The sequence below is a fragment of the Mustela lutreola genome, chromosome 8, assembly GCF_030435805.1.
Source record: "Mustela lutreola isolate mMusLut2 chromosome 8, mMusLut2.pri, whole genome shotgun sequence".
Taxonomy (NCBI): Eukaryota; Metazoa; Chordata; class Mammalia; order Carnivora; family Mustelidae; genus Mustela; species Mustela lutreola.
In genome coordinates, this window is record NC_081297.1 from 16,663,154 (window position 1) to 16,688,860 (window position 25,707).

The window sequence follows — 25,707 nt, forward strand, 5'->3', positions numbered from 1 at the left end:
TGCTACCAAGTTCTCCTTTTCTGAGACAGCCAATGTTACCAACTTTTATGTACCTTTCAGTAATACTGTAGAGCTCACTTTTATCAATATATACTGTTCTTTATTTCCTCTTGTGGATGTGTGCTATTAAATCATATGGCTGTATACACTTCACCAGTGCCAGTTAAGATTTCACTTGTTTTTAATACTTGTTATTAAAAGCGATGCTACAATCTAATGACTTTAAACATACACCATTTCACACATTTGGTTCAATTTGTGGGAGTTCATTCCCAGGAGAGAAATAACTAGGTCAAAAGGTACATGCACTCAAAATTTTATTAGAGACTATTGTTTTACTTTGCAGTGTGCATGTGTGAATAGGAGATGTACATACATGGTCCAATGATTTATCCAAATGGGAGAAGAGAAAAGTAAGTCTCCCTCATGCTGTTTCCTATGGCCTCTGCCTCCCCCTCTCAAGTAACCACTGTGACCGGCTTCTTGTGTAAGTTTCCAAAGAATATTCCATGCATATGTGTACCTATAATATAGAAACAATCATGTATGTATCTACAGGAGAAGTTCTCTGGTCTGACAGATATCCAGTTTTCTTCTGTTACAGTCATTGGGGATCAGAAGACTCTTGCCAAGAGAGACGTCAGAGATTGATGTCAGCATTCAAGTAAGGAATAGATTTTTTAATTATCTTGTCATTTTTTTATCAGCCAGACACCAACAACATTGTGGATTTCATCAGGAAAGCAATGTTTCTACTGACCTTCACAATGCCTATGTTACATTCTGGATGGAATAGAGACCATGGGTACTGGCTGAGTTTTCCAATCTGGATTCACTGTAACCATCTCAGATCTGTTCTCACCTTCCCAGTGGTAGAGTCTGTGCTGGGTCTCCTGACCTCTTTGTTTTGCGTTCCTCTCTTTCTTGATTGTGTTTTCCAACAGCAGAGGGCTACACATTTGGACGTTAGAGGGCAAGCTGCGTTCCAAGAACCCCTCCTTAGCACAAGTGTCTTCACTTCCATCTCTCCGTGCAAACTGCATGGCCCTTGCCTGACTTCTTTTCTCTCATCATGTCTTGATAAAAAGCAACAAGGAGCTGTCAACCTACCACAACAGTCTGAGTTCTTCCAAACAGTTCCCCTCGAGGGGATAGATAAGTGAGTGGTTTCTCCTCTATGACAGTTCAAGTGACGACTTTACCAAATATTTTGGCACGGGATAACAAGAGTCAACAGTTTTCCAGCCTGCCTGAGAATCTTGCCTATCATCTACAATAGGTCATGCAATTCAATCACTATTAAGAAGAATCAGAGTTTTGTAAGGCACAGAAAGCCCATCAAGTCTTACCTTTCATAGGACTGGGTCCCAGTGTGGCTTTATCACCTACGTGGACACAATATATTATATGCTCAAGGCCCCCTATCCACCAAGAGGGTTAATCAAGGCAAAGCAGTCCAGTTTCTCATAAGCAAAGAGAATAACAAAACAGAGGGACTCAGCAGCTGTCTACTTTCTTTTCCATCCCCTGGCCTTTCTGAGGCCAACAAAGAGGACAAACCCCAATCTTGTGCAATTCCCACACATGAACTGTGCTGTTTTGGACCAATGCAGGTTTCTTTTATCTTTCCTGGCTTTAAGGAGACATCAGATTTTCTTCTGGATGAGCTCCGCAGCTCTCCCAACGCCAGCAGGCTTCGGCTTCAGGCCCAGAGCACCCTGGAGGCCACATGTGGTTTCATCTGGACAAACACTTTCAAACAAATTCCCTGGCTTTCCTTCAGAATTGCTGAGATGACAGGCAGCTGCCTCTCCTGTAGTCAGATGATGTCTAGCGCTAAGCTGAGGGCCTCATAGGGTATGGGTGGTAAGAACAAGTGAAACTGGTGAGTTCAGCCTGAAATTATAACAAGATTTTAGATTTTAGGTCACCATCTTACTATATAGCATTAAACTGCTGGCGTTCTTTTGTAATGCACCCAAAGCTTTTTTTCTTGTTTTCCCCTAAAAAATCTCTTTGACACACCCTTTGGAGAATTAAAATACAGTAGTAGAAAAGCCTAAAAGACTCTGGTAAGAAGGCTTCTAAGTATATTTTATAACATAAAAAGTGAAATAAAGAACATGCCAAGATTCTAAGTGTTCAGAATTTCCAGTTACTTCAGTGTGAGCCAAGACATTGATGACAATTGACCCTTATCCTTTTAAAAATTAAATGAAACAGAGAATTCTAAAAAAGTAAAACTGTCAGCCAAGGGACTTCAGTAGAATATGATCTTTGTAAAAGATGCCGTATTCTATCATCATTTCATCTTAGGTTTCTAGTATTCTTTCAGAATTTTATGTGATGACCTGGCATTGATTCAGCATCTGAATTTTTAGATTTTTAGATTTTTTTAGACTGGGGTATTTTTCATGTAAATTCAATTCAGTTACAATGAGTGCTTAAATTGATACATGTTTTTAAAGATTTATTTATTTATTTGAATGAGAGAGCGAGAAAGCGTATCAGCAGTGGGGGGGGCAGAGGGAGAGGGAGAATCTCAGGTAGACCCCCCACTGAGAGCAGAGCCCTGAGCCTGATGTGAGGCTCCATCTCACGATTCTGAGATCATGACCTGAGCGGAAATATGAGTTGGACCCTCAACCGATGGAGTCACCCAGGCACCCCTAGGGTGATATTTCGTTATTAGAATCCTTTTCAATTTTAAAACTATTTTAAATTGTTAATTACTTTTAAAAGTCATATCAGAATTCATGTGTACTAGTTTATTCAAATGTTTAAGAGAAAATGAATCTACCATTACTATATTTGCTAACCAATATTTTTCTGGGGGTCTTATACTCTTTCGCCCCTCCCCCACTTCACGTATCGAATTTCTGCTTTTCTCTTGCGTGTCCTCAAGATCATATTTTCCTTATTCATCCTTCTTCTATACCCATATCTCCTTAAATCTAAAATGTTGTCATAGATCTGTCATTTTCGGTACTGTTAAGAAAAAAAGAAATCTGGGGGGCACCTGGGTGGCTCAGTGGGTTAAAGCCTCTGCCTTCGGCTCAGGTCATGATCCCAGAGTCCTGGGATCAAGCCCTGCATCAGGATCTCTGCTCAGCAGGGAGCCTGCTCCCCGCCCTCTGTGCCTGCCTCTCTGCTTATTTGTGATCTCTGTCAAATAAATAAATAAAATCTTAAAAAAAAAGAAGAAAAAAGAAAAAAAAATCTTAAACTGTCACAGTGCCTTCTTATCACTTATAATTTTTATTTGATAGGAAAAGAGCCCTTTTCAACTTCTGATGTAGATTTTTTTCATGTACTCTTATGTGAAATAAAGAAATTAAGGTTAAGGTAATCCTAAAACATCTTTACGTTCAGAGCTGGACTCAAATCCAACTCTCATAGAAGCATCCCTGACTCTAACCTCACTTGACACTTCCAAGTGTTCCCAGAACCCTATGTATCTGCTTGTGCATGCTCTCTCACATTTTCTCTCTTTTCCAGAATAAATTCTTATGGACCATGCTGTAAGACTCCTCTTTGAAATTGCCTGGCACAGCTTTCAGCTGAAAGATGGGGTGATGCCCTTCTGGGAAATTACAGCAGAATTTTAAAAAAGCAGTGGGCACCAAAGTGCCTATTTTGATGGCTTGTTTAGCAAACTTAGTTTGATCACTGGATGTGCCAAAAATTTCCTTATATTAGAGTCTTTACCGTCTCCCTCTAACATCAGCCTATTAAATCCACAGTCTGTTGGATTTGATTCCCAACTGATGGTCAATTGGTGTAGCTTAGATATTTGGGTGGAAATTTACTACAGTCACTACCCTTCCATCTAATGGGGAAAAAGTTTTGTTCCCATGGTAACTGTTTTCAGACCAGTGCATACTTACTATACTTCTAAAGTATGCAGCACATGCTTATGGGAGTACACATCATTATGAAAGATGTTTTTACTCCTTCAATAAGCATTGATCTCTTTTTTTTTCCTTTTCACCTGATTTCTGAATAAAATAAAGCTTTGTTTGTAAGAATTGCTAAGGCAGAGTTTCAGGAAATAAACCATGGATAAGCCTGGCCCCTGGCAGCTGCCATGAGAAAGCAGAAACACAGTCCTCAAGTGATTTCTGGGAACACATGACCAGTCCCTCCATAGCTGTATTTCTCCCAGACTCTTTCTATTTTCCATGCATCATCACATTTGCTGTGTTTGGGATGTTGCTATGCAAAACGATATAAAAGAGTGTTGTTCCCCCCCCCCCCCCCACGGCACTTAAGTTTAGCAAATGCTACTCTAGAATGTTGCAGAGTTCCTTAGAAAAATTTTAGAACTCCTTGGGGAATGATCTAAGAATGCTCCTGATAAGAAAGGATACATGTCCATAATGGCCTAAAATGTCATTCCACAGGACAAAATTCATCAGCTCCAGGGACTCTGCAACTATGGACATCACCGAAGCCACAGTTTTGAAAAGTGAAAAGTGTTTTTCTTTGTATTTTGCAAACAAAAGGCCCTCTTGATCTTTTTCTTGCAATTCATTGGGCTCTATGAATTTTTCCCTATAAAAATGATATACTACAATCTTATTCTAGGAAAGAAAGAGAGAAAGAAAGGAAGGAAGGAAGGAAGAAAAGAAAGAAAGAAGGAAAGGAAAGGAGAGGAAAGGGGAGGGGAGGGAGGGAGAAAGAAAGAAAGAAACACCAAAAAATTTGTTTGTTTAAACAAATTTTAACATTTGTTAAAAAAAAATTGCATCACGGTTTTTTTTTTTTTAAGATTTTATTTATTTATTTGACAGAGAGAGATCACAAGTAGGCAGAGAGGCAGGCAGAGAGAGAAGGGGAAGCAGGCTCCCTGCTGAGCAGAGAGCCCGATGCGGGGCTCGATCCCAGGACCCTGAGATCATGACCTGAGCCAAAGGCAGCGGCTTAACCCACTAAGCCACCCAGGCGCCCCCCATGGTTTCCTTTTTATCTTTCTTTTATGTGTATGTGTGTGAATTTTTCTTCAGAGCTCACTCCCAGAAAAAGAGATCTACGGATTCTATAGTTCTGTGATAGGCTTTTAGAAGAGGCATTATGAAACATGCTCATAGGATCGTGAGCACAGAACTTCCATCCTCAGCATACATCACCCATAATAGACTCTAAAACGGTGAGTCTTTGTAACTGAAGGGGCAGCACGGCTAACTTTAGGACTGGCAGCATCCATCTTGCTACTTATAAAGAAGCCCAAATAGGGACAACTGGGTGGCTCAGTCGGTTAAGTGTCTGCCTTCAGCTCAGGTCATGATCCCAGGGGATGGAACCCCACACCCGGCTCTCTGATCCTCGGGGACTCTGCTTCTCCCTCTTCTTCTGCCTGCCTCTCCCCTGTTTGTACTCACTCTCTCTCTTTGTGTCACATAAATAAAATCTTAAAAAAAAAAAAAAAGAGAGAAAGAAACAAAGAAAAGTAGCCAAAATACAAGGGTTGGGAGAATAGAGAGTGAGTGATTATACATGATTCAACTTTGGGGCTTCCAAATGGAGGAGTCCCTGTATGGTGGTCAACCTGGAGTAAGATACAGGGTTCCTAGGTGATACTATGGGATTCCAAATATTCTGTCTGCCCTCATCAACATGCTGCAGTGTCTGAAATGCCACCATCAGGTCTCATCGGGTCCTCTAAAGTCAGATTACCTACATGGGTAGAAGGGCCTCAACCGAAGTTGTCGGAAGGCACGTAAGGGAGTAGGGGCATCACGGGGGGCTGAAAAGAAGCCATGGACATGGAGTCATACCGTTCAAGGCAGGTCTAGGGGGCAGGACTGTGGGAGGAGCTTAGACAACAAAGGATATCGTGAAGGACATTAGCTGCTTGATGAGTGAGGGAGTGGCAGCATCTCTATGAGGAGATTGCTGAAAGACCTAGAAGGCTTTCCTGCTTGCTAAGCTTGCCTGGCGGGGCACCACATTTGTGTAGTCTCGAACTCCTCAACAAGGCTAGGCTTACACTTGGCTTGCCTTGTTCATCAGCCTTGGAAGAGGTTGTTGTCAGAGAGAAAGGAAACAGAATTCTTCTTCCTGCTGGGCCTGGGAAAACCCCACTCCCAAAATAGGGATCAGAAGGAAGAAAGAATGGTCTAGTACAAGATCTCACCTGCCGACAGGCCTAAAAAAAAAAAAAAAAATCTACCAGGTGATGACATTTCCACCAATATTTTCCACTCTTTTTGTGTCCCAGTGATGATTTTGCTGATAACCAGAAATACCAGAAGCCTTGTCTATGTAAATCTGTTAAAATATTTTAAGAAAAAATGTTTTGCTTTACTACTTCTTTTATCTTTAGGATGACTAGTGTCTTGCAGTTTTGGGGGTGCTGAGCCAAAATTATTTGGTCAAAATTATAATATACACACACACAAATATATGCATGTGTATTTAATCATATATAAGTATAAACATATTAAATATCTATATTTTTCACATATCTATATACATACAAGTGTCACTACTACCCACTTAAGGGCACAAAGTACAGTCAGGATCACAGTAAGACTGCTGGTAAGTCTCCTATAGAATTTTTTTTTTTAAGATTTTATTTATGTATTTGAAACAGAGAGAATGAGAGAGAGAGCATGAGAGGGGGAGGGTCAGAGGGAGAAGCAGACCCTCTGCCAAGCAGGGAGCCTGATGCGGGGCTCGATCCCAGGACTCCAGGATCATGACCTGAGCTGAAGGCAGTTACTTAACCAACTGAGCCACCCAAGTGCCCCATCTTGTAGAATTTTTATTCAAGGATCTAAATATGGAATTAAGCCAAGAGTAATGCAGTGAGAAATGCTAGGGATTTGCTGGACAAGGAGAAAAAAAAACAACACAATTCGTGATTTTTCCTGCCCTACCTCCATGGCGAGCATTCTGTTCATTTGAGGGGTATTGTCATTTGTAAGAGCCAAAGCCTTTCATCATTTCTGGGCATGACATCCATCAAAGGCAGGCCAGGTGGTGCCAGCTGCACTTGCTGAAAGAAATCACACGGTGTCATTATGAAGAGTAATGACAGAAGAATGGGTTAGTCCAGACCAGCTGGATACGTCTCTTCCACTTTCTCAGTGTGTGTGGCTATACACACATGCTCACACATAGACATACTCCAGAAAAAGATGACTTCGGAAGCTCTGAATGTGTGGCAGCAGAAACTGAACCTGGTACCTATGGAATCCAGAATCTTCTAGTGTGTTAGGATGAGCAAAGCTGTGGGTCTTACTCATAGTGGAGACAAAATATGCTCATTAAATTAAGTAAAAAAATAACCCAATTGTTATATGACTTTCCAAAGGCATGCATAGCCAATAAAATGAGAAACAGAGACATGGCCGCATTTTATTCCCCATTAACAGTAAGAACATCAAACATATACAGCAGTTATAGGGTCTGTAGTGTTCTCTGTGCTTATTAAATAAACTCACCTAGTCCTCATAATAACCTTATGATGTAAATGTGATTACTATATTCTTTTACCAATAGGAAAACTGAGGCACAGATAGGATGGGTAATTGTTCAAGACTCCACCATTAAAGGTCAGTACTGGAAGTGCTGATAGGAGAATGTGGATGTCCATAAATAAAGGTATACATTCGGGGATCTGGAGTACGTCTTACAAAGATTTCATTTCATCTCTAGCATCCTTCGTGTACCATATTCCAGTCACTTCATTGCTTACGTAGATGGAATGGTGCGTTCTAACAGAGGGAGATTGCACAATGGAAAAGGTGTCCGGGAACCCGGCTGGCAGCACAGGCTGCTCAGCTGACGCTGGAAAGTGACTCAGAGGAAGGTGTTTCTGGTGTCCAGAGAAAGCCCTACGGCACTCGCAGGAAGGATGAAAGGAAACCGGTGGGTGTTACGGTCCCAGAGAATGACGGCACTGCTTTCAAACTTAGTGAGAAAATTGCACATACCACACGTAATGGGGTCTTCCCCTTATTAGCCGTGTTAGTATTAAGTCCCTTTCGTATACTTCATTTCATTTTTTTTTTTTTTACATTGGAATACAGTTGGCAAACAATGTTACGTTAGTTTCAGGTGTAGGACATAGTGATTCAACAACTCTATGAATGATGTCCCACAAGCGTGTGGTGATCGTCTGTCACCATAAAGGACTATCACAGCATCACTGACCATATTCCCAGGGTTTGTACATACTTCATTTTTATTTTTTTTATTAAAGCTTTTTATTATTTCTTTGAGAGAAACAGAGAGAGAGCACAAGCAGGGGGAGCTGCAGGCAGAGGGAGAGGGACAAGCAGACTCTCCTCTGACCAAAGAGCCCGAGGTAGGGGTTTGATACCAGGACCCTCAGATCATGACCTGAGCCGAAGGCAGAGGCTTTTACTGACTGAGTCACGCAAGCGCCTCATACTTCATTTTTCTCCTCCAATTACAAGGCTGACATAAATGCCAAAATAGAAATGGCATAAAAGTCACATTCAAGGAGCGCCTGGGTGGCTCAGTGGGTTAAATCCTCTGCCTTTGACTCAGGTCATGATCTCAGGGTCCTGGGATCGAGCCCCGCATCGGCCTCTCTGCTCAGTGGAGAGCCTGCCTCTCCCTCTCTCTCTGTTAACCTCTCTGTCTACTTGTGATCTCTGCCAAATAAATAAATAAAATCTTTAAAAAAAAAAGTCACGTTCAAGTTTCTTTTTCTATTTTCTAGACATATCTAGAGATTTTAATTCATACTCCGTTGGAATGTGTTTGAAACTTGTTCTTCCGGAGGAAGACTGTGAGTCTGAATGTTCTTTGTTCATATCACTGGGAGATCAGTCATCTTCCAAGTTACATAATCTCACTAAATGCAAAAAATGAGACTAGGTTTCAGGTGGTTGTGTGGCTTCAGAATTAAGTTTCGTTATTTTGTGTTTGATGGATTCACATAGAAAGCCGTTAAAGGCAGCAAAATTAGAGCCCCATGACTTCCTGATGGTCATGTAGCTCATTAGGGAATGAGAAAGGAGATGTAACCCGTATTGTTCCAAAAGAAAACACAAAACGTACAAGGTAGGGCGATGGCAAGAATTAGAACTTACCGAGAAGGGTCTGAGTATCCCTCAGTGAAAGTAACCTGACCACACAGTGGGTGTACTATACAAGGAGCCCTTGCTGAACTAGATGACTTCCAATAGTCCTGCCCCAGCTCGAAGACTTCGCTGGTTCATTTCAAAGAGAACTTAATTTTTTACATGCATGGACATCTAAACATTAGAACATGGGATGAAACCATTCCAAAGAGTAAGAAATGGATAGACAGCTCTGTTCAATTTCTTTGAAGCACGTGAACTCGGTTTTCTAAAAACCAGAGAGGTGGTGGTGAGCTTTCTGTAATGCTGGGACTCAGAATTAGGGCTGAGCATGTACTCGAGGGCTCTGTGGCTCCTGAGGCCTGGGCATGCGCAAGGAACAGACACGGTAGAGGGAAAAGTAAGGGAGGGAGGAAAATTAGAATACTATGAGTGACAAAGATCATGATGCTAATGTGAGCCACAGCAATCACATCAGGTCATCATGGAAATTCTCATTTGCAGGCGAGGAGCTGAACCTCAGGCTGGTAAGTCCCAAGGTCACATTAATTGGCAGAGGCATGACACAGACTTCCGATGATTCAGGATTTGCCTGTGCGACCAGGTACTCACCCAGGCAGTGGCTTGAGCAGCCCAGCATGCACAGCTCTCTATGAAAGACAGGTCTAAGAAGGGAAGGTCACTTCCAACTTCCACGGTAAGCCTCAGGAATTTAAAATACCATTTGGGCAGTCTTATGTCCTCCCCCGAGACTCACTTTTCTTTATATTAAATGGAAAGAATATTAATGAACTTCGGAGGTCTCTTAAACTCAACTCCCTATTTGTAAACTCAAATCCCTATTTAGAAGGACTAGGAGAAAATGAAAAATGATTGAGTCATTAAGAAAAAGACAGTGTAGAAACCAAGTTTGGGTTTTGCTTTCCAACCTGAATGTTGATTTCTTCCTCTATGTTTGAAACATAGTCAATGTTTTCTTTATGTTTGGGTTATGTTTCTCTATTCCAGGAAACATCTAAGAAAGAAAACCCTCCCTCAAACTCTTCTAACATTATTCCATAGCCAAAAGGGCTATTATTGTTTATAGGTCTATTGGCTATGGGCTACACAGTTTCCTTTACCACCTTGAAATAGAGTAGGAAACAGGTAAGGCCATTGTAAGAGTTGTCACTCTAAGACAGTGATTTTTTTTTTTTTAAGATTTTATTTATTTATTTGACAGAGAGAGCTCGAAAGGAGGCAGAGAGGCAGGCAGAGAGAGAGGAAGGGAAGCATGCTCCCTGCTGAGCAGAGAGCCCGATATGGGGCTCCATCTCAGGACCCCGGAACCATGACCTGAGCCAAAGGTAGACACTTAACCCACTGAGCCACCCAGGCACCCCAAGACAGTGATTCTTAACTGGGAACAAGTTTCCCCCCACACCCTGGGAGGGATACTTGTTACTTTCTGAAGGGTTTTTTGTTTTTGTTTTTGTTTTTTGAGAGAGAGAGAGAGAAATAGAGAGGGTGCATGCATGCCCGGAGACATGGAGGTAGGGGAGGAAGGCAGAGGGAGAGAGAGAGAGAGAATACTAAGCAGCCACACCGGAATGAAGCCCCACTCAGGGCTCCTCCATCTCACGACCCCAACATCATGACCTGAGCTGAAATCAAGAGTTAGATGCTTAACCAACTGAACCACCCAGATCCCCTGGGGATAACTTCCACAACTGGAAGCTACTGGCTTCTAGTGGGTAAAAGGGATGCTGCTATACATCCTGGGGTGCACAAAACAGCCCCCACAGCAAAGACTGATTCAGTCCCAGATGTCAATATTGCTCATGGTGAGAACCTCAAGTCTAAGAGCAGATGAAATGCACTGAGCTTACCCACCTGGGCACTACCTTTTAGGCTTTCAGACCTAAAGAAAACAGCACAGTGGAGTTGCCTGGGGTGTTCTGACAGGGGGAGAGGGAACATCTCTTCCACATTCTCTAGTAATTTTCAGAGTTCATCGGATGAGCTTAGGTAATTATTTCCACCATCTCCTTTCTCTGTGTTTCTCATTACACAAAAGTAAACTGGCTTTTGAGAATTGCTGCTAGTCTGTTGGACATCACTTTTCATAGCTTGATCTTCAAGCCAGAGTTTCCTCCCTTTCTTTGTAATAAGGAATAGAAAATGTGGAAGAAGAGTCAGAAAAACTTTTCTAACACAAAGAGGTTTCCGATTAACCACCCAAGTGACAATCTCAGTAACCTTCTCAATATTTAGCATTTCTAAAAGTCTGCTACTTTAAAAAAAAAAAAAAAAAAAGTAGTTGATTAGACAACAGAACCCAGGAAATGCACCTAAAGCAAGAACTTAGAAACAAACACAAAGTAGTTCTAAGACCTAGAAAACATGTTGAGAAAGAAGGCAAAAGGTACCAGGTAACAAAAAAGTCATCACATAAAAGGTAATATGACTTCACTATCAAGGTAAAAAAGTAAGGAGTATAAAGTCCAGGTATGACGTTCATAAGTCTGAAGGCTGTCTGTATCACCTAAGCTTTGGCAAAATCCCCAGACCCACAGAGAAGTCTGAGTCACTCATCTCTCATGCCTTTATTCTCTGTAAAAGGTGACCCAGGTGCATGTTCTGTGGCTGAATGAACGCGCTGAGAAAACTGAGTGTAAAAGGCCACTGACGTCAATCGCAGGAAGAGAAAGAAATTATTTCTCAGGTAAGCATTTGGCCTTTACTATAAAAACTAGATTTTTCCTGTCTCCAATTGCTCCGAATGGCTTTAATTTAAAGATGCGTTAAAAATTTTCACTGTAGTGACTTTTCAGGTTGTCATTTGTGCGTCTGGTATGAACCGAAGAGAATCTGAAGGTTATTTCTCAAGCCAAGAACAGAGTCAGATAACGTCAATGTTGGCCTGAGCTTTGAGTTCAAGAGGTTCGTGATCATTTTGCTGAAAAAGTGGAGAATTTAGAGTGGAGAAATAGTGGAGAATTTGAGGTAAAGTGAGCGCTTCACCTCAGCAGAAAAGCCACTGATTGCAGTAACCAATTAGCATCTAAAATGGCCTGCTGTACCAAAGCACCATTTCTGATTCAAGGTACAGCTCTTTGCCATAGGATTTTCCAGGTCACTCCTTACAGAGACACTGAAAAAAATGTTAAATTATTATTTTCCTTAATTAAGTAGATGCCACACCCAACATGGGGCATAATTAAACTCATGACCCTGAGATCAAGAGTGCCATGCTCTACTGACTGAGCCAGCCAGGTGTCCCTACATGATTTTTAAGTTTGGTCCATTTACACTTATTATTTACATGTAAACCATACATACTAGATGACTGGTGTATTTATGATTGATATAAGCTTATCTGAAGTATGTTAAGACTTCTGGAAGTTAACTTTTATTGTTATCCTTCATATTCCAAACATTAAAAGCATTAAATCAAGTTACTTTTTTTTTTCTTTCTAATGTAAAATTTAGAAATATAAAAAATATAGACTTCTTAATTCAGAATCCATCATTATTTGTACTGATCAGATTCTTTTCCTGTAGGTTATTTTTGCTTTATACACACGTACACACATACTATATATATACACACACACATATTATTTATATATGTATTTATATTTATTATATATATATACATAAAACAAGTTGGTAACACAATATAATTTCAAGGAAATTGTTAGCTCACTTACATGAAAAAACTTTTAATAAGACTTTTTTTTTAAATTTTTTTTTGACAGTGAGAGAGAAATCATAAGTAAGCAGAGAGGCAGACAGAGGGAGAGGGGGAAGCTGGCTCCCCGCTGAGCAGAGAGCCCGGTGCGGGGCTCGATCCCAGGACCCTGAGACAAAAGGTAGAGGCTTAACCCACTGAGCCACCCAGGTACCCCAAGAAACTTTTATAGATTGTAGGTTTACTAATTCAAAACTCTTCAACAGATCTATTTATTCACACAGAAATTCCAACTGACCAGAAATTCCATCTAAAATTATTCTATTTTAGGGGTGCCTTGGTGGCTCAGTCAGTTGGGCATCTGACCCTTGATTTCTGTGCAGGTTATAATCTCAGTGTCGTGAGATTGAGCCTCATTTCCAAGTCTGCTCTGCCCCTCTCCCTTCCACTCCCCTGCCCTATGTGCAGATTCTCTCTCTCTCTCTCTAAAATAAATAAACAAAATATTTTATAAAAGATAAAGTTGTTCTATTTTGATAAAAGAGGTAATGTGCTGGGAACTCCTGAGCTACTCAGTCCCCTGAGTACATTACTTTACTTAAATCTCACAACAACCTTAAGAAGTAGGAACTAAAATTATTTTCCTTGAACAGATGTAGAAATGAAGGTAAAAAGAAGTTAGAAACTTACCCAAGTTCAGGCAGTAGGTGGTAAAGTCTGATTTTAAAACTGAGTTTGTCTGACATAGAGCCAAAACCCTGAAACAGAGCACCATAAACTTTTCATTAGTCTAGATATTACTTTATGGACTACTACAATAAAAGCACATTGTTTTAAAGTAATCTTTAGTTAAGAATTAATCACAAATTCAAACTGACTTTTCTTTTAGTTCTAATTACTAAGCTTTTAGCATATCTTAACTAATACCCTTTTCCTCAAACCTCAAAGTGTTTTTGCTGTAAAATTTTATTCAATTTCAGTTAAAAATTATATAAAATTTACTATAACTTTCCATTGAAGAGAGACATTAATATTGTAAGCTAAATTTAGCACTATATGTCAAGAACCTTAAAATATTTATACCCCCTAATTTAGGAACTCCATTTCTGAAGAATTTATCCTCCAGAAATGGTTAAAATGCATATAAACATTTTATTGAAAACATATTTATTTATATGTAGTTATGAAATCAAAATTTGGAAGTAATAAAAATACTTGGGGAATGGCTAAATAAATGATGGTATTGCCATTTCAAGTGACATTTGTACAGAGTTTATTAGAGCATGGAAAAAGACTTGTGTGATGTTTATTTTGCTTAGAGAGTGAGACAGAGAAGTACAGCAGTACAGAGCAAGTATTTAGTCACAACTGTGTAAGATACTTTCCAGAGTCACAAAAGTGGAAGACCCCAAAAACATGTTTTAAATGCCTTTCTATTTTACTTCTATTTGTCCAAGTGTTCTGATTTAAAATTATTGGTGCATACTACATTTAAAATGGAAAAATACATTTGAATTTTCTTTTTTGAAAAAGTCATAGGTCAGCAAGATGGCAGACTAGAAGTTCCTTGCTCCTATCGCCCCACAGCAACAATAATATGGCAGATATTCTGGGATAAAAAGGCCTCTCTGGAAGCTCTGGATCGAGGTTGGAGGTTGTGAAACCCTGGTGGAGCCCATCTGGAGGGCCCTTTGGAGAAAGCAAGCCCCGGTCCCCATGTGGTAGACTCCAGACCCAGAAGCAGCCCTGTGCACCTGTTGACTTGCTACAGCCCCATTTGGTGTTGGTCCTATGGGAGGAGCCACATTCATCCTCTGGGAAATCAGGTTGGACTTGCCAAGAGTCCTACAGGTACAGCTGAGGTGGTGACTACAGTAAAGAGATTCTTAGTTGGAAAAGACAAAGAACTCAGTTCGTTCAAGTACAAACCACAGAACTATTAATGTGGGAGCTACAATAGATGTCCTTTGTCCTGGATATTATAGAGACCTCCTTGGAAATTCCAGGAGCCCAGCATGCCCACACCCAGTATGTTTACTGGTTCACCTGGATATTCTCTATGCTGGCAATGTCTACAAACCATTGTCTTTTGAAAGCCACCATACTATCATCGAGAGAGACCAAGGGGAATGGAAGCAATGAGATGGCTTTCCTCTCTCTTGCTACTCAGAAGGCTGTTCTTGTTCACAAGCTAGGGGGAAGGAGAAAGAATGAATGGGGGTAGGAATAAATTCCTTGTCTTCTAGGACATGCAAAGTTTCATGTCAGCTTGAAGGACTATATGGAGATGGAAAAAGATCTCAGTCATGTCCAATTAAGTTCTTAGTCATATATTTTTTAAACATTTTACTTACTAGAGAGAGAGAGAGAGAGAGAGATCATGAGCAGGAGGAGGGGCAGACTGAGAGGGAAAAGTAGACTCGTACTGAGCAGAGTCAGGTGGAGGGCTCAATCCCAGAACGGTGAGATGACTTGAGCCAAAGGCACACCCCAACCAACTGAGCCACCCAGCTGTTCCATTAGTGCATATTTTAAAAAAGAAAAACACAACAATACTTAGTATGAAAATAATGTTCTATTTAAAGGTTTAGTTCTTTCAGTGTATTTTTAAAACCACGTAAAACGTCTTACTGGGAGAGAATATTAAAAGTATAAATTAAAATATTTCACGATAGTGTAATTTAAAAAACTTTTATAAAACACCCACCCTGGGAAAGGTATCCACGGTCAACAAAGTTAGGGAAACATGGCATTTTGCTACAGTCTCCTTGAATATTGACAATGTACGTTGGCATGTTGCAAGCTTCTAGAAGTCCCAGAAGATGGAGGTGTGTTTAACTTTGCTTATCTCCTTGTTTGTCCAACCTAATGAATCACAGCCTCATCTTTTTCAAATATAAAGAAAAGCGACACAAAACACACCTTAGAAAATGTTGCTCTAAGTCCCTCCTCTTTTTCTGTCTTAGCCTCTTCCCTCTGGAATTATCTCCAGATAATTCCAGACCTCAAGCCACCTCTCCCCAACCTCTTTCCCAGGCTCCCACTACTTCCTATCTAGAATACAACCCATACTGGCGATACTGATGAGTTCCTGGGACTCTGCCAGTGAGGACCGTACGTCTATGCTGATCTGAACAGAACCTATGTACAGTTAAGAGATTAAGCGGCTCAATTCCCACTCACGTTGGTCTTCCCTTTCCCCACCCCAGCCAAAGTTGAAGGAGATCTCCTTGGGTTTTGTTTTTGTTTTTGTTTTTTGAACGGGACATCTTTCCATTAGAAACTCAGCACTGGCTGAGACAGCCAATTAATTTTGCATAAGCTGCCACAGCAGCATTAGATGCTAATCTGTTCATTCATAACCACAAGGTATTGTGTTAGGGTCATGTACATGACTTGTGCCTCCAGCCCTGTGGATTTATTTAGTGCTTCGCCTCTAGTTCCTGCAGCTGTGTCCTTTCAATGACTGCTTTATGGTGGCCAAGAGAGTTGAGGTCGGCTGCCAGGACTCTGAGATCTGCAGGAACACATGGACGCATTATTCTTTTACTCTGAAGCTATCCAATTCCTGTTCCGGTCAGATGGGGAGATGGTGGGAGGATATCTCTGAAACAGCCCAGCACTTAGCGTTGGTGATATTACTCAGGCCTGACATTATTGCAGAAAAAGCAGGCTGACGTCTATCCATCGTGTGTTCTTCAGTGGAAGGTTAATTACTAATGAAAGTGTAATAATACAAAACATAATTCTGAAAGTAGCTCCTGGCTTTATTTGTAAGAACGACTATGGAGCCATTATTTCCTTTATTCTAAGACTACACATTGGATCCTGCTTCAAACAAGAGGCGGTGAAAGAAGGCTTACTATGCTAATCGAATACTAATGAGGCTTTGGTGTAAGTTGTTTTGTGTTACAATTATTTGCAACTATATTTCTTCTGAACATATGTACCAGCAGGGGCCAAACTACCTCAAAGGTAGCAAGATTCTCACTTAGCCTGAATATTTGGAAGAAAGTATCTTGCCACTTTTTCTTCTATACTTGTAACATTTGTAAAGGGTTTTGTTCAGCACTAAGGAAAAGCAAAATATCATCATCATTATTACTGGCCTTTGTCCACAGTGGATTTCATCCAGACTCTAACCAGTGACTCTGTGACTAACAATCTGAGTCACTAAGTTTCATATGTTTATGTATTTCAACACAATTCCCAGGCTGAGAGGTTTTTTTTTTTTTTTTTTCATGTTTCAGGGCTTAGAAAAAAATAAATGCCTTTCTGTTATTTTTGAATCCAGTGTTACTGAGTAACAGACTCCAAGCAACTCAACACACAGATTGAAATGCTCCTTCAGTAACAGATTAGTACGGTCAAAAGTTTAAAAGCTACCGGAGTGTCCAAAAAATCAGTACGCATTTTTAGGACAAAAGTGTTTTGGTGAGGTGGAGAATTCAGGTAAGTATAAATATTTGTGATTACACCATGGTAGTGACACATGATAATCTCAGAATTTAAGATGCAGGGAATCTTGGGGCTCCTGGGTGGCTCGGTCAGTTAAGGGGTTGACTCTTGGTTTCTGCTCAGGTCAAGATCTTAGGGTCCTAGGACTGAGCCTTGCATTGGGGTCCTCGCTCAGAGGGGAGTCAGCTCGAGGATTCTCCTCTCTTTCTGCCCCTCCCACTTTTGTACACGCTCCCTGTCTCTCTCTAAAATAAATACCCCCCCCCAAAATGAAATAAAATGCAGGGAATCTACAACTAAAATGTGATATGGAGAATGACTGAAAAACTCAAGTGTATTTATTGGTTATTAACTTAGCAAAGAGGTACATTTTTATTCTTACAGCTCCTTCAAAGAAATATCAGAAAATGGACAGTCTGAGCTAAAATATTCCTTTTTTATGTGGAAAATTCCATTATTTTACTAATTTTCTCATTTTCCTTATCAATTCTCATACCAACCCCAACTTGTCTCTAGACTGTAACTGCCCCTGATTGGTCCATCACACACATTTTATTTTATTTTACTTTTAAAGATTTATTTATTTATTTATCTGACAGAGATCACAAATAGGCAGACAGGCAGGCAGAGAGAGGAGGAAGCAGGCTCCCCGCTAAGCAGAGAGCCCATGCGGTGCTGGATCCCAGGACCCTGGGATCATGACCTGAGCTGAAGGCAGACGCTTTAACTCACTGAGCCACCCAGGCGCCCCACACCCATTTTAAAAAGGCAATTACCCTGTCATTTTCTGATCAACTAACTTCACAAGCATTTGCTCATACATTTTCACGGTATCTCAGATTAATAGCACCTTACAGTTTCATGCAATTTTTCTAAGGATTCTCTTGCCTGTTATGTTATTCTCATCATTATATGCAACAGAGCAGCAAGGTATTGTCCCTTTTTATAGATGAGAAAATTGTGGCATATTAGATTGGGGTATTTGGCTTAGCCTCATTGGCTAAGATGATAAGAATTATCACTAAAAAGAAAAAAAATCAGAATTCTAATGCAAAGCTATCCCACTAGACACGCAACAGAAAGTTGAGATTTTAAAAGAAGTTTTGCCCCTAGATTCTCATAATTCAAGAATAAGAATTAAGGCTGGCCAGATGAGTTGTTATTCTTGGATATTTGTCCTTGCAATTACTATTCCTGATATCAAGTATTACATTGTGTTACCTTAATGCTGCCCAAAGTACTGAAGTATAATTAGATCACATAAAACGTTATCCAAATATGACAAGATAATAAATTCACTTTTAAAAATGATTTGTTAAAAAAAAACAGGTATATTAAAAAACTAGAACGGGGTACCTGGGTGGCTCAGTGGGTTAAAGCCTCTGCCTTCAGCTCAGTCATGAGCTGGGGGTCCTGGGATAGAGCCCCGCAGCCTGCTCTCTGCTCAGCAGGGAGCCTGCTTCTCCCCTTCCCCTCTCCCTCCCCCACCGCCTGCCTCTGTCTACTTGTGATCTCTGTCTGTCAAATAAATAAATAAAATCTTAAAAAAAAAATTTGAACAAAACTCCAAATAGTTGGTGTCAGCTTTTATATTCTAGTATAATTTCTACCAAGTTCTTGGAAAATTCACTGATCAATTATATTTGAAATCTCATCCTTTTCGTCTTTAGTTCCTTTCACTCCCCAGGTCTTTAAGTCAATGCAGTCAATTCTAGAGTACTCTAGATTTGCAACACCCAAGTATGGGAACCACTAACTAACCACAGGTGGCCACTGAAAACCTTTAAATGTAGCTACTTTAAACTGAGATGTGCTGTAAGCATAAAACACACTAGATTTGAAAGATCTATTATGAAAAAATGAATAGACATCTCGATAAATGTTAAAGTGATATTTTTCCCATATTGGTTTAAATAAAATGAATTATTAAAATTTTTAAAAACTGTTCCTCATTGTGTGGTCTTCTTAGGATGTCCTATACAGGTCTATACAGAATGTTCTTGAGCATACATTCATAAGATTCCTGTTGCCATCCAAGCAAGTTATATTTTTTCATTGTGACCCCATTTGGTTCTGCATTTAAATTAATGGCCTTTCTAAGGAAAGATTCACCCAGAGTTTCTCTTTCATCTTCCACAGTGTCTGAGCTGGGCCCTTTTTGATTTCTGTTTAAAAGCTACACCTCTCACTTAATTTGAGGTCCCTTGCCCCTGATCTGACTGACACGGGACCTACAGTGAGCCTCCTAGGGGTAAGTTTGATTTTGCAGCAATAAGAGATAAAGTGGGATACTTTACAGCGGGCTTCGAGAACCACCTACCTTTGGCTCATCTTTGTGTCTTAGTAGCACGGATTTCCACGTCCCGCCCCATGACTTTTCCCCATAACCTGCGGGTAGGGTTAAAGCAGCTCCCCAGCGAGTGTTGGGAACTCTACAGTCTGATCGCAGCACAGGGAGAGTACTTCTCAGATCCTGGAAGTTTTAGGGACGGTGGTTGTGAAGATACTTCCTGGGCTTGGTCTTTGATAACTTTCAGCGCAGGACGGACTTTCTCACCTTTGGGAAAAGAGGTGAGAGGCAGAGATAAAAATGGCCCTGAACAAGGACCTCTGACAAGGAGGAGCGAAATGTTTACCTACACGCCAGGAAACAGTATCGCCCAGTGTCCAGCGCGGTGCCTCGTGTCTGCGAGCCACGGAGCGGTCCTCCTCGCATTGCGCTGGCATCTGGGGGCGTCACATCAGTGCTGAGCGCCGCCACGTCCGAACGACCAATAATTTTCCAACCTAGAGCGACATTAACCGCTCGATGACTATTTTCCCCTTAAGCCGAGCAAAATCTGCATTCCTCTCCCTGCCATGCGCCAGAACCCAGACATGAACAAAATAGCCTTTTGGAGAGAGAGGCCTGAGCCCGAGAACCGTGTTCAGCTCCGGGGCTTCAAGCCCAGAACCGGGCTGCAAAGACCGGACAGCAGCGAGCAGAAGGAGGATAGAAGCCAGGAAAGCGGGGCCCTAGAGGAACGGACAAAGAACCCGCACACTCGGTGGGGAGAAGCCTGGGACCAGGGGTTCCATGAACAAAAGCTTCATAAAAGAGGCTTTCGAGTCTGAGAGCGATCGCTTTAAACTGCAACCCGAAGCCATTAAAGTCTGGCCCTAGGGTCTCAAAAAAGTGGTAAAGTAGATAATTTGTAATGATTTCTCTCCCCTCGCTCGCCGCCCCCCGAATAGGGGTAAAGAAAGGCCCTATTTCAGATTCCGGATCCTAAACTACGGGCTTAGGCTGGGAAAAGCCATCACCGGGCTCTTTCCCAACCCGGGATGGGCGTTTCGACGGCACACACACACACACACACACACACACACACACACACTCAGGAGAGTTTCGTCCACAGCCGTACTTCGAGAACATCCCACATCGCAGACTCTTCCACGGATTTTAGTCGGGATAAAGAGCGCATAAAAATTAGCAGGAAGAATTCAAAGACATTGTTCGCCTGAAAGCGGCGGACCACACAGCCTTAGGGAGGCGGGGGCCATGGGAACACTTTCTGTTGCTGTAAAATTCCAGCCGCCGGGCAGCCTCGTCGTCCCGAGTCCCAGCGGGGAGCAGCCAGGCGGCGGGGCTCCGGGGCTCCGGGGCTCCGGGGCTCGCAGACGGGCGGGCGGCGGCCGCGAGGGACGCGCCCCGGGCCTGCGCTCAGGTGGAGCGCGCGCGGCTCGGCAGCTGCGCCCCGCGCCGCCCGCCCTGCGTTCCGGGCCCGCATGGCCGCCCGCGCCCCGGGACCCGTCGGGAAGGGGAGGGGAGGGAAAGGGAGGGCCGGCCGGGGGGACGCCGCGGCCGAGCCGCTGGAGCCGCGCCAGGCTCGGGGTCCGCGGCGCGCGGTCCTTCCCCAACGGCTGGCCTGGGGCGGGGCGGCCCCGTCCCCGGCCCCAGCCCCGTCCCCCCACAGCCCCATCCCCCTCCCAGCCCTGCGCCCTCCCAGCTCCTTCCCGCGCCCTCCTTTCCTTCCCGCTTTGCCCGGGAGAAACATGGCCGGGAGCAGCGAGGAGGCGCCAGACTACGGGCGAGGCGTCGTGGTAAATGCAAACTGCCGATTTCTGGGCCGAGTCGTGCTCTCCCCGCTCTCTCCCCTCCCCTCCCTCCTTGGCCCCCCTCCTTTTCGATTAAATGCCTGAAATGCATTCGCGTGAAATGCGGGCGAGCCCCTGCTTTGTTCTCCCGTCCCGGGGCGGATGGCCTCCCTGCTCCCTCCCTTCTCAGCCGCCCCCCTCCCCGCGCGCGACCTGACCCGACACTCAACAGCCCTTCACCCCGTGTTCTCAGTGTCCCCCCCAGCCACCGCGCCCCACTCCGCGCCCCTCCCTACCCGCCCGGGCCAGGAGTCCGACACTCCGGCGCTGAGCCTGTGTGGGGCCGGGTCCCCACTCCGGCTAGCGAGGACGGGTCGCCTTTAGGAGCGCGGCGGGTCCGTGAAGACCCTCGCGCGCTACTCGTGGGGGCCTCCCTCCCTTTGTGCTTCCTCTCACCCCTCCAGCGCAGGCTTCCAGTTTTGTTTTCCAGAAGGATCCTGAAGCTTCTCGAGGGCAGCTAGGAATTAAAGTTGCTCAAATGGACGGAGTTTGAGCTTTGAAACGTGGGCTGGGACCCTGGGGTCTTTGCAGATCGACACAGGCTAGAGCCTCTGGGGAGTCAAGTCAACTTGTGAGCAAAAGGGAGAGGCTGCGGCCTTGACCCTTTGAGCGAATTGGAAAGATTTTAAAATATCTATCTAGTAGTATGTCCGGATGGGAAGATGTAGGATGATGGGTTCCCAGACCAGAGCCTCTTTATTCCTGGGAATCCCTCAAAGAGTCAATCAGAGAGTACCTGTCAGTGTCCTGGAATCAAATCCGTTCTTGCCCTGTGGCCACTGGCGTCTGCTCCGGGCTCCTGTCTATGAATGGTTTCTACAGAAGGCGGTGGTTATTACTGTGTCAGGTGTATGAGCTGGGGTGAGGGTGGAGAGTGGGGCTGACTTGCTGCATTAACACTTCGTTCTTCAGAGACCTGTGGTATTTGCAGAGAACCTGTGATTATGCATGGATTGCATGGGATTTCAGGAAGGAAACACCCCACACTCAGCAGAACTCATCAGGTTGAAATGTGTCGCTCAGTTCTCAACTTAATCAGCAGACCATTTCTGTCTTCAAGAATGAGGAATTCATTTATTTATTCATTCCACATCTGTTGACTGTCCTGCAGAGTTTCCGGGTGGTGTTCTAGGCTCTGCAGATAGAGCACTGAACCAGACAAAGCTCTGCCTTCACTGGGCTTCCATTCTAGAGAAGGGACACAGACAAGCAAATAAAGAAGATAATTTTGCATAGGGATGTGTGCAGTGAAAAGAAAAGAGAGCGATGAGATATAGAGTGATTGGAGGAGAGCCGTGGCACAGAGCCGTGCTGTTTTTGCTCAAGTGGTCAGGAAGCCCTCTTGGCAGTGATATTTGAACCATGACCTGAGGCAGTAGCCATGTGAACACTTGGAAGGAGAGGTACAGGGCACACTGATTGCAAAGAAATCATTGTATCTTGAGAAGAAATCTTCACACCCAATTTATGCTTTAAAAAAAAAAAAATCACTCCAGTTGCCATGGAGAGAATAGTCAGACCTAGGGGTGGGGGATGGGGACAAATGAAAATATAACAAGGGAAATAAGTTCAGTTCTTGAGTCTGTAAGGCCTCCAGGTCAAGATGCACTGCGGGTGCAAATTCATATTTGCAATTGAGGAGAGTGACTGGATAGACTTGGAAGTCTTCAGAAAATAGAAAAATATCTGATGCTTGGCTTGGATAGGAAGGCACCGGGAAAATGGGGCAAAAAAATTATAAACTGCTGTTATGGGTAGAAACTTGGAAATCCCCATATGGAAGAGTGCCCAGCAGAAGTCCGATAAAGAGACCGAGAATGAATAGCAAAGCCCAAGAGGACAGACAGGGTAGTAAGTGTATAGGGAAGGGAGTTTTGTGGAGGGGCGACAGGGCCCCTTAAGAGCATCAGATGCTCCAGGAAGAGCAAATAGGACAAAGATGGAAAAGAGGCCGTTGTATTTAACAATTGCAAAGCCATTAGCCTTGAGAATCATTTAAACAACCATCCCATCAGTAGAATGGCTACAGTATAGCACTACTCTTTAATAATATATGCTTTAGAAAGGAATTAGGTAAATTGATATGACTAATAAGATGGGCGGATTGTTAAAATCTAAAAAGCGAATTATGGAATTGTATAAATAGCCCAATCTATTAGTATCAAAAGAAGCTCTCTGAGAAGCAAGGTAATTTTGTGAGAAAGACGGTTTGAGTCAGTGAGAGGACCTCATGAGAGGTTGGAAACAATGTGTCATGGGGATGACCCCTGCATTTATGCTATTTTCTCCAGTAGAGCTTGGCATCGTCAGATGAACTCAAGCTGGATACAGGTAGGGAAGGCAAATTCAGAATGAGTTCAGCGTTCTGGGGAAGCTTCCCAGAACGTGGCTTCCAGTGTAGAAATGAAAGACAAAGCTTAAGAAGATACCTATACAGGGAAAATAGAGAGCCCTCAAGGATGGTTGCAAAAAACCCAAAGGGTATGTGTAGTACTAGTGGAGAAAGGGAGCAGGTAATGATAGCGAGTGTTTACTGAGCACTTACTATGTGGTTTCCCTGTATTATTCATTACCTCCTTGCAAATCCGTGAGGGAGGACTATGATGATCTCTGCTTTACAGAGGGGGAAACGGAGGCCCTGAGACATTAAGAAAACCCCCAAGGTCACATAACTAGCAAATGAAAGAAGCAGAATTGAAGTCAGGTTTTACTTACGGTGCCGCGTAGAAAGCTGTAATTGCAGGAAGTCCTTCGAAGGTGGGACTGCTCTAGAAGATGGGGTGTGGCATGACGATGAAGTAGTTTGGGTTAAGGCAGGTGAAGGAGCCACTGAATATAGTGTCTAGTAGGATGATGGAGGCAGGTTCGGGGCTGTCCAGGAATGAGGTGCAGAAGAAAATTCCAAGCTGGTAGGAACTTTGTGAAGAAGATGGGGGGGCGGTTTGCATAGAGCCAGAAGTATGGTTGGTGCAAAAGAAGGGACTATTAAGAGATTTAAGATGGCTCTCTGTTGAATCGGGGAGGCAGGACATTAGTAGATTCTTAACACTATGCGGTAGGAAATGCTCATTGCCAAAAAAGAGTTGTAGACCCTGAGTTCAGAAACTTTGCTCAGGATTGAGTGGTCCCTTGATCTGGAGGCAGAGAAATCACCAGCCCGTGATTAGCACATCTTTGTTCCCATTTAAGGAGAGATAAAGATCTCTACTCACCTGGCCTTTTGGGACCAGGTTCTTAGATATGTTTTGTTTCTGCCAAAGCACTGTCAAGAGAACCATAGTTAATACCTACGTAGTGAGTTTGGAAGGAAGAAGAAGAAAAAAAAATTTAAGATAATTGTTGTTCCTCTTATGGGTCTCCCCCGACCAAAGTATTGGGGCAGTATTGGAGATAAGTAACCAGATAATCCTTTTAAAACCCAACTTTACCAGGTTGCATGCCACAGAAGAGGAAGGCTTGTGTGATAACAAGGTGTCATTTGGTCTTTATAGGTCTTTATTCCTCTGGGAGCAGAATCTGGAGCCCCTCTTTTAGGGATCCGCTTCTACACATGGTCTCAGCGTGTGGTTTGAGGCGCCCATCACAGCATGCCTCTTTACCTGGGCCAGTCGATGTTTGATGTTCCAGTGTAGGGATTCCTGGAAGCGGAGCTGAGGGAGGAGACTATTTTTCTCCCTGGTGGTCGAGGGGTAGATGTAAATTGGCAGCACCCATGGTCACTGCCTGAAGGAGAGAGTGGGGCCCAGCCTGTGGGGCTCAGAGGCAGAGGCTTTTTGTCTGTGTTTCCAAACTAATTTTCTCTGTGGGGGGTTGGGGGACCTGAAAAATGGTGCAAGAAATATACTAAGCAAAAACATTATTTTTAATGGCTTAGAAGGCAGGTTTTCGATATACCTTCAAATGGGAAAAAAAGAGATGCCGAATGAGTTCTGGGGTTTGAATTTTGTATAAAATGGCTCAGTTAATGTGTTTGTCACTTCCCCAGCCTAGCCATGCTTTGTGTCTTTGGACAGAGAAAGCATTGTTCTGACTAAACTTAGAGCATATTATCTGTGATACTGAAACTATTTAAAGATTTCTTGTTTTGATTTTTTAAAAAGCAGATGAATAACATAATTATCTCCCGTTCATAGCAGCCTCTGTTCCTTTAGCTTTAGGACTTATTTGCAATGCAATTTGCATGCACCATTAAGAATTACAAGGAGTAAATCAGTAGCTTCCCCTTTAAAAAAAAAATATTACTTTTTCTTCTCCATGATAAGTGTACTCTTTAATCTCCATCGCCTGTTTCACCCATCCCCCCCCCACCTACTTCCCTCCTGGTAACCAGCATTTGTTCTCCAGGATTAAAGTCTGTCTCTCTCTGTCTTTATTTTTCCT

General features: G+C 42.9%; 1 protein-coding gene and 1 long non-coding RNA gene across 7 annotated transcripts in view; one reads left to right on the forward strand and one right to left on the reverse strand.

The window, feature by feature from the left end:
• Window positions 1–163: 163 nt before the first annotated feature.
• On the reverse strand, window positions 164–22,123 carry LOC131838155 (uncharacterized). 4 transcript variants are annotated; one of them, XR_009356503.1, is made up of 5 exons: window positions 21,724–22,123; window positions 19,827–19,977; window positions 13,423–13,490; window positions 6,882–7,000; window positions 164–1,896 (listed from the first exon to the last, which is right to left on the reverse strand). It is a non-coding gene; the product is annotated as an uncharacterized LOC131838155 (long non-coding RNA). The 4 variants fall into 4 exon arrangements; XR_009356502.1 differs by lacking the exon at window positions 21,724–22,123 and adding an exon at window positions 21,564–21,711; XR_009356504.1 differs by lacking the exon at window positions 21,724–22,123 and adding an exon at window positions 20,595–20,964 and having other exon boundaries at window positions 19,831–19,977.
• PRTFDC1 (phosphoribosyl transferase domain containing 1) overlaps window positions 21,156–25,707 on the forward strand; it is a 95,527-nt gene continuing 90,975 nt past the window's right edge. For all 3 annotated transcript variants that reach the window (XM_059183906.1, XM_059183905.1, XM_059183907.1), the window contains exon 1: window positions 21,156–21,273. In XM_059183906.1, the coding sequence (XP_059039889.1) occupies window positions 21,226–21,273 (48 nt within the window). In that variant the 5' untranslated portion in view covers window positions 21,156–21,225. The remainder of the gene's footprint in view (window positions 21,274–25,707) is intronic.